The following is a 12,173-nucleotide window of genomic DNA, read 5'->3' on the forward strand; positions in this document are numbered from 1 at the left end:
TAGTGTTCAGTGTTTTGCACATTTCTGTTGTGGTCTTGCGAAAGAAGAGGGGGGGGGGTAAACCATCGGGACCTCTGGTTTTAGTTACATCGAGCGTTGCCAAATTTTCAAAAGTCTTTGTTTTACAAATGGAAAAATTTGAGATGGTGGAATGTTGCGGGATGACATCTCTATAACAGAAATCTTTTCTTGCCTTATCCATAGGACTCGACACAACTCAGCTTAATTCTTGCAAAAAGGAGGATTGTTACTGGAGGATCATACTAGGAGGATTAGAAGAGTATTAGGGAAGCAGCAGGTTACCCAGCTGTGAACAACAACGGCATCCGACTTTGAATTCTTAACATCTGGCACATGGCGTTTAATACATAAGTAGTTCTTTGAAAAATCGGGAAAGTAGGCTACACCTTTATCTTAATACATAGGTACGTCTTTTTAACCCCCTGTTGCTTACTACTGCTACATTTAGAAAAGCAAAAGCTTTTAAGATCTACGCTTAGAAACGGCATTTCTTTCTTTTCATTGCATCAAGCACTGCCTATCTTATATAGTTTTGCGTATTTTAGCGTTGACACCTCGGTCAGGGTTCACCAATGTTTTTTTAATGCGTTACACGTTCATACCGGGCGGTGGATAGTTGGGAAATAGTCAGCTGAAATATAGAGAACCACCTCTTTTCTAGCGATAACCCCCACCCACCCCCTGCTTTTTTAGGGTACCTATATGCCACCAATTAAAGCAAATATACCACTATTGGGGTATATGTTGCCATTCACAATAGTTTGCCTTCAGTTTTTATCATCTGATTATTTTTAACGGTAAGGCTTCAGCTGTTGAAATGCAATTCCTTTCTGATTTGCGAAGTCAGAAGTGACAGTTTTGATGCTCTTGTGTTAAAAAAAAACGCGGCATGAGTGACCAAAGTCACTGTTTCGGATATTGGCTCAGTTACCAGATACCTACAGCTGTCCTTTGAAGAGAGCAATAGAAGGAGGAAGCTAACAACTCAACGGAACGGCCTAGAATCTGTTTCCTCCCTCATCAAACTTTTTTAGGCTCTCTCCCACTTTGACCCCCCCCCAAATCTTAGTTGGGTAAGACTGAAAGGATATTTTCCGTTTGAACAAAAGTTTGGCGCATTTTTCAATAGCTAGACCCATTTTGTTTTGGGTGACCCAGTCTTCCAGTGCGTCGAGGTTACTCTTTACTTGGTCTGCTGGTGCTCCAATGTGCAGTATTTTTAGGTCATCCGCGAACATATAGGGTTTGCCAAATCTGAGGGCATCTGGCAGGTTCTTGATGTATATGCTAAATAGGATCGGCCCGAGCAGTGATCCCTGTGGGACCCCACTTGTCACTGGTAAAGGTTTCGATTTCATGTTGTCAACTCGGACAAATTGTTCTCGTTCGTTGAGATAGTCGTATAAGACTTCAAGGAGACAACCTCCAATGCCAATTTGCCCTGCTTTTAATAGAAGTTCGTAGTGGGGTACACGATCGAATGCCTTCGCAAAATCATAATAGAAAACGACAACTTCACTCTGCACGTTTTTGTCCAGCGCTTCGTGTATTTTCTTCAAGAATAGCAGTATGTTCGTTTACAGTGATCTCTGTGGTACAAACCCGTGTTGTTTCGAGGAAAGAAACTTGGTGAAGTGCGCGGACAGTTCTTCGTAGATGCATTTCTCGAATATCTTGCTTTCAATGTTAAGCAACGACACTGGTCGTCTGTAGTTTTCGACAAGTTTCCTTTCACCATTCTTGTGGATGGGCGAAACAGCGGCTATTTTCCAGGCTTTGGGCAGCTTCCTGTTCCGCTTGACTGCTTTGAACATAGTGTTCAGTGTTTTGCACATTTCTGTTGTGTTCTTGCGAAAGAAGAGGGGGGGGGGGTAAACCATCGGGACCTCTGGTTTTAGTCACATCGAGCGTTGCCAAATTTTCAAAAGTCTTTGTTTTACAAATGGAAAAATTTGAGATGGTGGAATGTTGCGGGATGACATCTCTATAACAGAAATCTTTTCTTGCCTTATCCATAGGACTCGACACAACTCAGCTTAATTCTTGCAAAAAGGAGGATTGTTACTGGAGGATCATACTAGGAGGATTAGAAGAGTATTAGGGAAGCAGCAGGTTACCCAGCTGTGAACAACAACGGCATCCGACTTTGAATTCTTAACATCTGGCACATGGCGGTTAATACATAAGTAGTTCTTTGAAAAATCGGGAAAGTAGGCTACACCTTTATCTTAATACATAGGTACGTCTTTTTAACCCCCTGTTGCTTACTACTGCTACATTTAGAAAAACAAAAACTTTTAAGATCTACGCTTAGAAACGGCATTTCTTTCTTTTCATTGCATCAAGCACTGCCTATCTTATATAGTTTTGCGTATTTTAGCGTTGACACCTCGGTCAGGGTTCACCAATGTTTTTTAATGCGTTACACGTTCATACCGGGCGGTGGATAGTTGGGAAATAGTCAGCTGAAATATAGAGAACCACCTCTTTTCTAGCGATAACCCCCACCCACCCCCTGCTTATTTAGGGTACCTATATGCCACCAATTAAAGCAAATATACCACTATTGGGGTATATGTTGCCATTCACAATAGTTTGCCTTCACTTTTTATCATCTGATTATTTTTAACGGTAAGGCTTCAGCTGTTGAAATGCAATTCCTTTCTGATTTGCGAAGTCAGAAATGACAGTTTTGATGCTCTTGTGTTAAAAAAAAACGCGGCATGAGTGACCAAAGTCACTGTTTCGGATATTGGCTCAGTTACCAGATACCTACAGCTGTCCTTTGAAGAGAGCAATAGAAGGAGGAAGCTAACAACTCAACGGAACGGCCTAGAATCTGTTTCCTCCCTCATCAAACTTTTTTAGGCTCTCTCCCACTTTGACCCCCCCCCCCCAAATCCTAGTTGGGTAAGACTGAAAGGATATTTTCCGTTTGAACAAAAGTTTGGCGCATTTTTCAATAGCTAGACCCATTTTGTTTTGGGTGACCCAGTCTTCCAGTGCGTCGAGGTTACTCTTTACTTGGTCTGCTGGTGTTCCAATGTGCAGTATTTTTAGGTCATCCGCGAACATAAAGGGTTCGCCAAATCTGAGGGCATCTGGCAGGTTCTTGATGTATATGCAAAATAGGATCGGCCCGAGCAGTGATCCCTGTGGGACCCCACTTGTCACTGGTAAAGGTTTCGATTTCATGTTGTCAACTCGGACAAATTGTTCTCGTCCGTTGAGATAGTCGTATAAGACTTCAAGGAGACAACCTCCAATGCCAATTTGCCCTGCTTTTAATAGAAGTTCGTAGTGGGGTACACAATCGAATGCCTTCGCAAAATCATAATAGAAAACGACAACTTCACTCTGCACGTTTTTGTCCAGCGCTTCGTGTATTTTCTTCAAGAATAGCAGTATGTTCGTTTACAGTGATCTCTGTGGTACAAACCCGTGTTGTTTCGAGGAAAGAAACTTGGTGAAGTGCGCGGACAGTTCATCGTAGATGAATTTCTCGAATATCTTGCTTTCAATGTTAAGCAACGACACTGGTCGTCTGTAGTTTTCGACAAGTTTCCTTTCACCATTCTTGTGGATGGGCGAAACAGCGGCTATTTTCCAGGCTTTGGGCAGCTTCCTGTTCCGCTTGACTGCTTTGAACATAGTGTTCAGTGTTTTGCACATTTCTGTTGTGGTCTTGCGAAAGAAGAGGGGGGGGGGTAAACCATCGGGACCTCTGGTTTTAGTCACATCGAACATCGAGCGTTGCCAAATTTTCAAAAGTCTTTGTTTTACAAATGGAAAATTTTGAGATGGTGAAATGTTGCGGGATGACATCTCTATAACAGAAATCTTTTCTTGCCTTATCCATAGGACTCGACACAACTCAGCTTAATTCTTGCAAAAAGGAGGATTGTTACTGGAGGATCATACTTGGAGGATTAGAAGAGTATTAGGGAAGCAGCAGGTTACCCAGCTGTGAACAACAACGGCATCCGACTTTGAATTCTTAACATCTGGCACATGGCGGTTAATACATAAGTAGTTCTTTGAAAAATCGGGAAAGTAGGCTACACCTTTATCTTAATACATAGGTACGTCTTTTTAACCCCCTGTTGCTTACTACTGCTACATTTAGAAAAGCAAAAGCTTTTAAGATCTACGCTTAGAAACGGCATTTCTTTCTTTTCATTGCATCAAGCACTGCCTATCTTATATAGTTTTGCGTATTTTAGCGTTGACACCTCGGTCAGGGTTCACCAATGTTTTTTAATGCGTTACACGTTCATACCGGGCGGTGGATAGTTGGGAAATAGTCAGCTGAAATATAGAGAACCACCTCTTTTCTAGCGATAACCCCCACCCACCCCCTGCTTATTTAGGGTACCTATATGCCACCAATTAAAGCAAATATACCACTATTGGGGTATATGTTGCCATTCACAATAGTTTGCCTTCAGTTTTTATCATCTGATTATTTTTAACGGTAAGGCTTCAGCTGTTGAAATGCAATTCCTTTCTGATTTGCGAAGTCAGAAGTGACAGTTTTGATGCTCTTGTGTTAAAAAAAAACGCGGCATGAGTGACCAAAGTCACTGTTTCGGATATTGGCTCAGTTACCAGATACCTACAGCTGTCCTTTGAAGAGAGCAATAGAAGGAGGAAGCTAACAACTCAACGGAACGGCCTAGAATCTGTTTCCTCCCTCATCAAACTTTTTTAGGCTCTCTCCCACTTTGACCCCCCCCCCCCCAAATCTTAGTTGGGTAAGACTGAAAGGATATTTTCCGTTTGAACAAAAGTTTGGCGCATTTTTCAATAGCTAGACCCATTTTGTTTTGGGTGACCCAGTCTTCCAGTGCGTCGAGGTTACTCTTTACTTGGTCTGCTGGTGTTCCAATGTGCAGTATTTTTAGGTCATCCGCGAACATAAAGGGTTCGCCAAATCTGAGGGCATCTGGCAGGTTCTTGATGTATATGCAAAATAGGATCGGCCCGAGCAGTGATCCCTGTGGGACCCCACTTGTCACTGGTAAAGGTTTCGATTTCATGTTGTCAACTCGGACAAATTGTTCTCGTCCGTTGAGATAGTCGTATAAGACTTCAAGGAGACAACCTCCAATGCCAATTTGCCCTGCTTTTAATAGAAGTTCGTAGTGGGGTACACGATCGAATGCCTTCGCAAAATCATAATAGAAAACGACAACTTCACTCTGCACGTTTTTGTCCAGCGCTTCGTGTATTTTCTTCAAGAATAGCAGTATGTTCGTTTACAGTGATCTCTGTGGTACAAACCCGTGTTGTTTCGAGGAAAGAAACTTGGTGAAGTGCGCGGACAGTTCTTCGTAGATGCATTTCTCGAATATCTTGCTTTCAATTTTAAGCAACGACACTGGTCGTCTGTAGTTTTCGACAAGTTTCCTTTCACCATTCTTGTGGATGGGCGAAACAGCGGCTATTTTCCAGGCTTTGGGCAGCTTCCTGTTCCGCTTGACTGCTTTGAACATAGTGTTCAGTGTTTTGCACATTTCTGTTGTGGTCTTGCGAAAGAAGAGGGGGGGGGGGGTAAACCATCGGGACCTCTGGTTTTAGTCACATCGAACATCGAGCGTTGCCAAATTTTCAAAAGTCTTTGTTTTACAAATGGAAAAATTTGAGATGGTGAAATGTTGCGGGATGACATCTCTATAACAGAAATCTTTTCTTGCCTTATCCATAGGACTCGACACAACTCAGCTTAATTCTTGCAAAAAGGAGGATTGTTACTGGAGGATCATACTTGGAGGATTAGAAGAGTATTAGGGAAGCAGCAGGTTACCCAGCTGTGAACAACAACGGCATCCGACTTTGAATTCTTAACATCTGGCACATGGCGGTTAATACATAAGTAGTTCTTTGAAAAATCGGGAAAGTAGGCTACACCTTTATCTTAATACATAGGTACGTCTTTTTAACCCCCTGTTGCTTACTACTGCTACATTTAGAAAAGCAAAAGCTTTTAAGATCTACGCTTAGAAACGGCATTTCTTTCTTTTCATTGCATCAAGCACTGCCTATCTTATATAGTTTTGCGTATTTTAGCGTTGACACCTCGGTCAGGGTTCACCAATGTTTTTTAATGCGTTACACGTTCATACCGGGCGGTGGATAGTTGGGAAATAGTCAGCTGAAATATAGAGAACCACCTCTTTTCTAGCGATAACCCCCACCCACCCCTGCTTATTTAGGGTACCTATATGCCACCAATTAAAGCAAATATACCACTATTGGGGTATATGTTGCCATTCACAATAGTTTGCCTTCAGTTTTTATCATCTGATTATTTTTAACGGTAAGGCTTCAGCTGTTGAAATGCAATTCCTTTCTGATTTGCGAAGTCAGAAGTGACAGTTTTGATGCTCTTGTGTTAAAAAAAAACGCGGCATGAGTGACCAAAGTCACTGTTTCGGATATTGGCTCAGTTACCAGATACCTACAGCTGTCCTTTGAAGAGAGCAATAGAAGGAGGAAGCTAACAACTCAACGGAACGGCCTAGAATCTGTTTCCCGGGTTGAATTTTTCCGCCCAAAATGATGTAAGAGTGGGGCTGCAATGGGAGGATTTCTTAGGAAAGTGCAGCTCAAAACTCTTACGTCTTTTTGGGCTGCATTGGACTTCCAAGGAGGGTAAAATGGTGTGAGAGTGAGGGGGTAAAAGACAAATTAACCCCCCACTCTTACATCTTTTTTGGTCTGCCAAAGGGGGTAAAACGATGTAAGAGTTCGGGGGTAATTTGTCTTTTACCCCCTAACTCTTACACCATTTTACCCCCCTTGGCAGGCAGGCCAAAAAAGCTGTAAGAGTGGTGGGTTAATTTGTCTTTTACCCCCTCACTCTTACACCATTTTACCCCCCTTGGAAGCCTAATGCAGCCCAAAAATATGTAAGATCTTTGAGCTGCATTTTCCTAAAAAATCCTCCCAATGCAGCCCCACTCTTACATCATTTTACCCCCCTTGGCAGCCCAACTCTTACATCGTTTTACCCCCCCCCCCCTCCCTGGCAGCCCAACTCTTACGTCATTTTACCCCCTCAATCTTACATTCTTTTAGCCCCCATACCTGAAGACTGCCAGTCTTGAACCCACAACCTCTGTACCCTCAGCTGCGTCGCCTTATCCTCCAGACCATTAAAGCTTGTCCAACTCTTGACTGTCTATACATATGAATAATACTTGTTAGAATTGCCCCATCTCAACAAATTACCGCCTCACTCTTACATCGTTTTACCCCCTCAGAACAAATTACCCCCTCACTCTTACACCAATTTATCCCCCTTGTCTGCCCAACTGTTACATCATTTTACCACCTCTGAACATATTACCACTTCACTCTTACAACATTTCAACCCCCTTTGGCAGCCCAACTCTTACGTCATTTTACCCCTCTGAACAAACTACCCCCTCACTCTTACACCAATTTATCCCCCTTGTCTGCCCAACTGTTACATCATTTTACCACCTCTGAACATATTACCACTTCACTCTTACAACATTTTACCCCCCTTGGCAGCCGAACTCTTACATCTTTTTACCCTCTCCTGACAAATGACCCCCTCACTCCTACTCCACTTTACCCCCCTTGGCAGCCCAACTCTTACATCATTAAACTCCCTCTGAACAAATTAATCCCTCACTCTTACACCATTTTACCCGTCTTGGCAGCTCAAATCTTAGCTCACGTTACCACCTCTGGACAAATTACCCCCTCACTCTTACAACATTTTACCCCCTTGGCAGCACAACTCTTACCTCATTTTAACCCCTCTGGACAAATTACCCCCTCACTCTTACACCAATTTACCCACTTGGCAGCGCAACTCTTACATCATTTTACCCCCTCTGAACAAATTACCCCCTCACTGTTACACCAATTTATCCCCCTTGGCAGCCCAACTCTAACATCATTTTACCCTCTCTGGACAAATTACCCCATCGATCTTACACAATTTTACCCCCCTTGGCAGCCCAACTCTTATATCATTTTACCACTCCGGACAAATTACCCCCTTGCTCTTACACCATTTTACCCCTCTTGGCAGCTGAAATGTAAGCTCATGTTACCCCCTCTGGACAAATTACACGCTCACTCTTACAACATTTTACACCCCCCCCCCTTGACAGCCCAACTCTTATCTCGTTTTACCCCCTCTGGACAAATTACCCCCGCACTCTTAAAACATTTTACCCCCCTTGGCAGCCCAACTCTTACATTATTTTACCCCCTGTGAACAGATTACCACCTCAATCTTACACCATTTTACCCCCCTTGGCAGCTCAACTCTTAGCTCATTTTACCCCCTCTGGACAAATTAACCCCTCACTTTTACACCAATATACCCACCTTGGCAGCCCAACTCTTACATCATTTTACCCCCTCTGGACAAATTACCCCCTCACTCTTACGCTATTTTAACTCTCTTGACAGCCCAACTCTTACCTCATTTTACCCCTCTGGACAAATTACCCCCTCACTCTTACAACATTTTACCCCCCTTGGCAGCCCAACTCTTACATTATTTTACCCCCTCTGAACAGATTACCCCTTCAATCTTACACCATTTTACCCGCCCTGGCAGCTCAACTCTTAGCTCATTTTACCCCCTCTGGACAAATTAACCCCTCACTTTTACACTAATTTACCCCCTTGGCAGCCCGACTCTTGCATAATTTTACCCCCTCTGAACAAATTACCCCCTCACTCTTACACCATTTTACACCCCTTGCCAGCGCAACTCTTACATCATTTTACCCCCTCTGAATTTCAATCAGGATGGAGAGGGGTAATTCCTGAAAAGTCCTCCCATTGCAGCCTACTCTTGACATGGCAATTTCAGTCAGGGGTGTAACTCCTGAAAAGTCCTCCCGTTGCAGCCCATTGCAGCCCACTCTTACATGGCAATTTCAGTCAGGGGGGTAATTCCTGAAAAGTCCTCCCATTGCAGCCCATTGCAGCTCACTCTTACATGACAATTTCAGTCAGGGGGGGGGGGGGTAATTCCTCAAAAGTCCTCCCATTGCAGCCCAATTCTTACATCATTTTACCCCCTCTGAACAAATTACCCCCACACTCTTACATCAATTTACCCCCCTTAGACAAATTACCCCCCACTCTTACATCAAAATTGGAGGATTTTAGAGAGGACATTCGACCCGGGTTCCTCCCTCATCAAACTTTTTTAGGCTCTCTCCCACTTTGACCCCCCCCCCCCCCAAATCTTAGTTGGGTAAGACTGAAAGGATATTTTCCGTTTGTGCCCCCCCCCCCCCCTCCAGTACATTATGAACCCCCAGTTACAGAGCACGTGCCATTACATAGTAAATCATTCTATAAAAATATGGCACGTGCATCTGGCGGTTGCAAATAATATGCGCCCACTAAGCTGGCGGGAGGGGGGGGCACAAAAAGGAAGGGTCCGACTTTAAAGCTTGTCATGACTTGCGACTATAAATTGGGGAGTTTATAATCATCATTCCCATTGTCACCAACCCTCCAACTTAACAGGGCTAGAAAGAGGCAGGATCATGTCCCCAAAAGTTGCAAAATTGGTGTAAAAATACCATAATCAGTGAGGGTCTTTCTCTTTGTATAGCCCCCATGAAATTATAATCCCCAATTATGTTATAATTACCATGAAAGGGGGGCTAGGTTATCTGACCACTAAGCTGGGGGGGGGGGCTATAATGGGAAAGACCCATCAGTAATATACTTGCGTTTTTGAGTGTTTGGCTGTAATGGGACAGACGCAAAGCGTTCCACTAATTTTCATGCATTTATCAACAGATTTTTGGGAATTTGTAAGATTCCCGGTTTTCTCCTGGCAGGAAATTTGGGAAACGTTTCACTGTGTATGATTAAACCATTGATCAAATCGAACCATGGAGCTTTCCTGTTTGTGCCCCCGCCCTTAGTTGAATGGGTGCATATTGATTGCATCCCCCAAGAGCACGTGCCATATTGGCACGCTCTAAACAAGATGTCATGGCGCGTTCTATGAAACTGGGAGAAGCCTAACATAATGGGGGAGAGGAGGGGGGAGGGGATCGTGAAGAAACAGTTTCTTAGTTACAACTTATATTCACGACAACTAAAACTTCCAACAAGAGCTTTCCTCGCATGACTGGATAAAGTTTATACAGCAAAGCAGCACGGGGAGCACAGCGCAATAAAAGGACACTAAATAGCAAACTAAAGTGACGGTAACCACTGTTCAGGACTGACAGAATTTTTGGATCTATTCTGTTTCGGCCCCCCAGCTTAGTGAGCATAAATTTTTTATGACCCCCAGACGCTCGTGCTATTTTCTTACATAGTAACGTGGTATATAACAACATAGAATTTGTAACTGGGGGTAACAAAAAACACTGGGGGTGGGGCGAAACAGAATAGATCCGAATTTTTCTTTAATTTAATCATTTAATTTTCGCAGTAATAGGCAACTTTGAACGTTTGGATCTTTTCCGTTTGTGCCCCCCCCCAGGTTAGTGGGCACATATTATTTGCATGCCCCAGACGCACGTGCTATACTTTTACATAATGATTTACCATGTAATGACACTTGCTCTATAACTGGGGGAGCATAACGTACTGGGGGCGCAAACGGAAAAGATTTGAATTTGCATTCCCAACTCAACAACTTCATGCATCTTGAACAGACTTCATGATGGGCTCAATATTATGCTTCCTACGGAAAATTGGTCAACTTTTATCTGCACTCTTAATGTAAGAAAGATTGTCATTTTTTTCAAATTTACGTATATCAATTTTCTGGTGATTATCCATGGATTGATATAAAAATTTTAACAAACAATGAAAGTTATGCTGACTAAAATTGAATTCAAAAACAGGTGTTCACAACGTAAAGTTGCATTTTGTGCGTTTTCTTTTGTCAACGAGTGTTACTATAACTCCCCCAGTCCAGACCAGATGGTTATCTTGCAAGATTCTGCCAGAATCTTCCAAAAACTGCCTATCTTGGAAGATCTGGCAAAAAAAATGGTTATCTTGCAAGGCCTGGCAGAAAAACGGTTATCTTGCAAGATCTGCCAGAAAAATGGTTATCTTGCGAGATTCTTGCAAGTTCGTTCCGGTCGAGCTGTCCTGTTAGTGGCTTTCATTCATGCAACACATTTCTTTTGCGCAAAAATTTACTTAAGAAACCGTTGCGTGTTTCTTAAGAAAAATAATAAATTTAGTTAGATATTAAATCTGGAAATACGATTTATCCGAAGAAAACAAATTGAAATCTGCCTTTGAGAACTGTTAACACAATAATAACTATTAAAAACTTTTTTCCTTCAACTTTATCAGGATTTACAAATCTACACGTCTAGATTACCCTGATGAAAAAATTATGTTATGTTAGTCTTTGCATCTTAAACAGCTTCCCTTCAGTTAATTCAGCTCCTTACGCTTAAGTTTTCTTGCCATTGCCCAAAAAATGTGATTTTGGCTCTAAAGGACTTTAGAAGAGTTTTCGCGCAAATCTCTTGCTGTCAGATTTACTCGCCTTAATCAATTCATCTTGTAGGATATTGTGCAAAGAGGTGGATATATCAGAGGATTCTGACACAGAAATGATTATCTTGAAAGATTCTAGCAGAAAAATTGCTATCTTGCAAGACTCTGGCAGAGCGAGAAAGTGAAAAAATGATGATTTCATCTCAACTTTAAATGAATTAAGCCTGCAGACAAGACAATTAGTGTAGAATAAAAACGATGTAAAAGTTAAGCTGTTTTTGAATTGTTTTAAGTTCCAGTAAAATTGCCTCAAATTTACCTCTGACATTCAGAATATATGTTAATCTCGAACTCGTCTTTTGATCAGCAAGTATTAAACCAACGTACGGAAAATGCTCCGCAGAAACAGACAGTCCACTACGTATACAGAAGGTCAAAATTATTAACATCCCCTAGTTTTACAGAATAAAAGTTCAATTTTAGAAGTTAGATGCAAAGACAATAAGCTTGTAATCAAATCCAAAGTTACACTGTTGATCACCAAAAAAAATTCCGTTGTTTACATGTGAAATTGAGATATTCTATGTTAATTAAGCAGATACACATTGTAATGCTGATGAACTCCATCCAAGTTTCACAAGAAAAAAGATATCGCCAATCAAAGT

General features: G+C 42.2%; 2 protein-coding genes across 5 annotated transcripts in view; one reads left to right on the top strand and one right to left on the bottom strand.

Annotated features, from left to right (window-relative positions):
* The window catches only part of LOC142337685 (retinoic acid receptor gamma-like), a 497,928-nt gene that overhangs the window by 241,819 nt on the left and 243,936 nt on the right, over positions 1 to 12,173 (bottom strand). The gene's annotated exons all lie outside the window — the stretch shown is intronic.
* Positions 10,114 to 12,173, top strand: part of LOC142338438 (uncharacterized) — an 85,480-nt gene continuing 83,420 nt past the window's right edge. The window contains exons 1-2 of one of the 4 annotated variants that reach the window (XM_075388200.1): positions 10,114 to 10,247; positions 10,657 to 10,770. In XM_075388200.1, coding sequence (XP_075244315.1) covers positions 10,709 to 10,770 — 62 coding nt within the window. In that variant the 5' untranslated portion in view covers positions 10,114 to 10,247; positions 10,657 to 10,708. The remainder of the gene's footprint in view (positions 10,248 to 10,656; positions 10,771 to 12,173) is intronic. The other 3 variants (XM_075388201.1, XM_075388202.1, XM_075388203.1) reach the window with 3 other exon arrangements.

This window comes from Convolutriloba macropyga, chromosome 4 (genome assembly GCF_964194025.1).
Source record: "Convolutriloba macropyga chromosome 4, txConMacr16.3, whole genome shotgun sequence".
NCBI classification, from domain to species: domain Eukaryota; kingdom Metazoa; phylum Xenacoelomorpha; order Acoela; family Convolutidae; genus Convolutriloba; species Convolutriloba macropyga.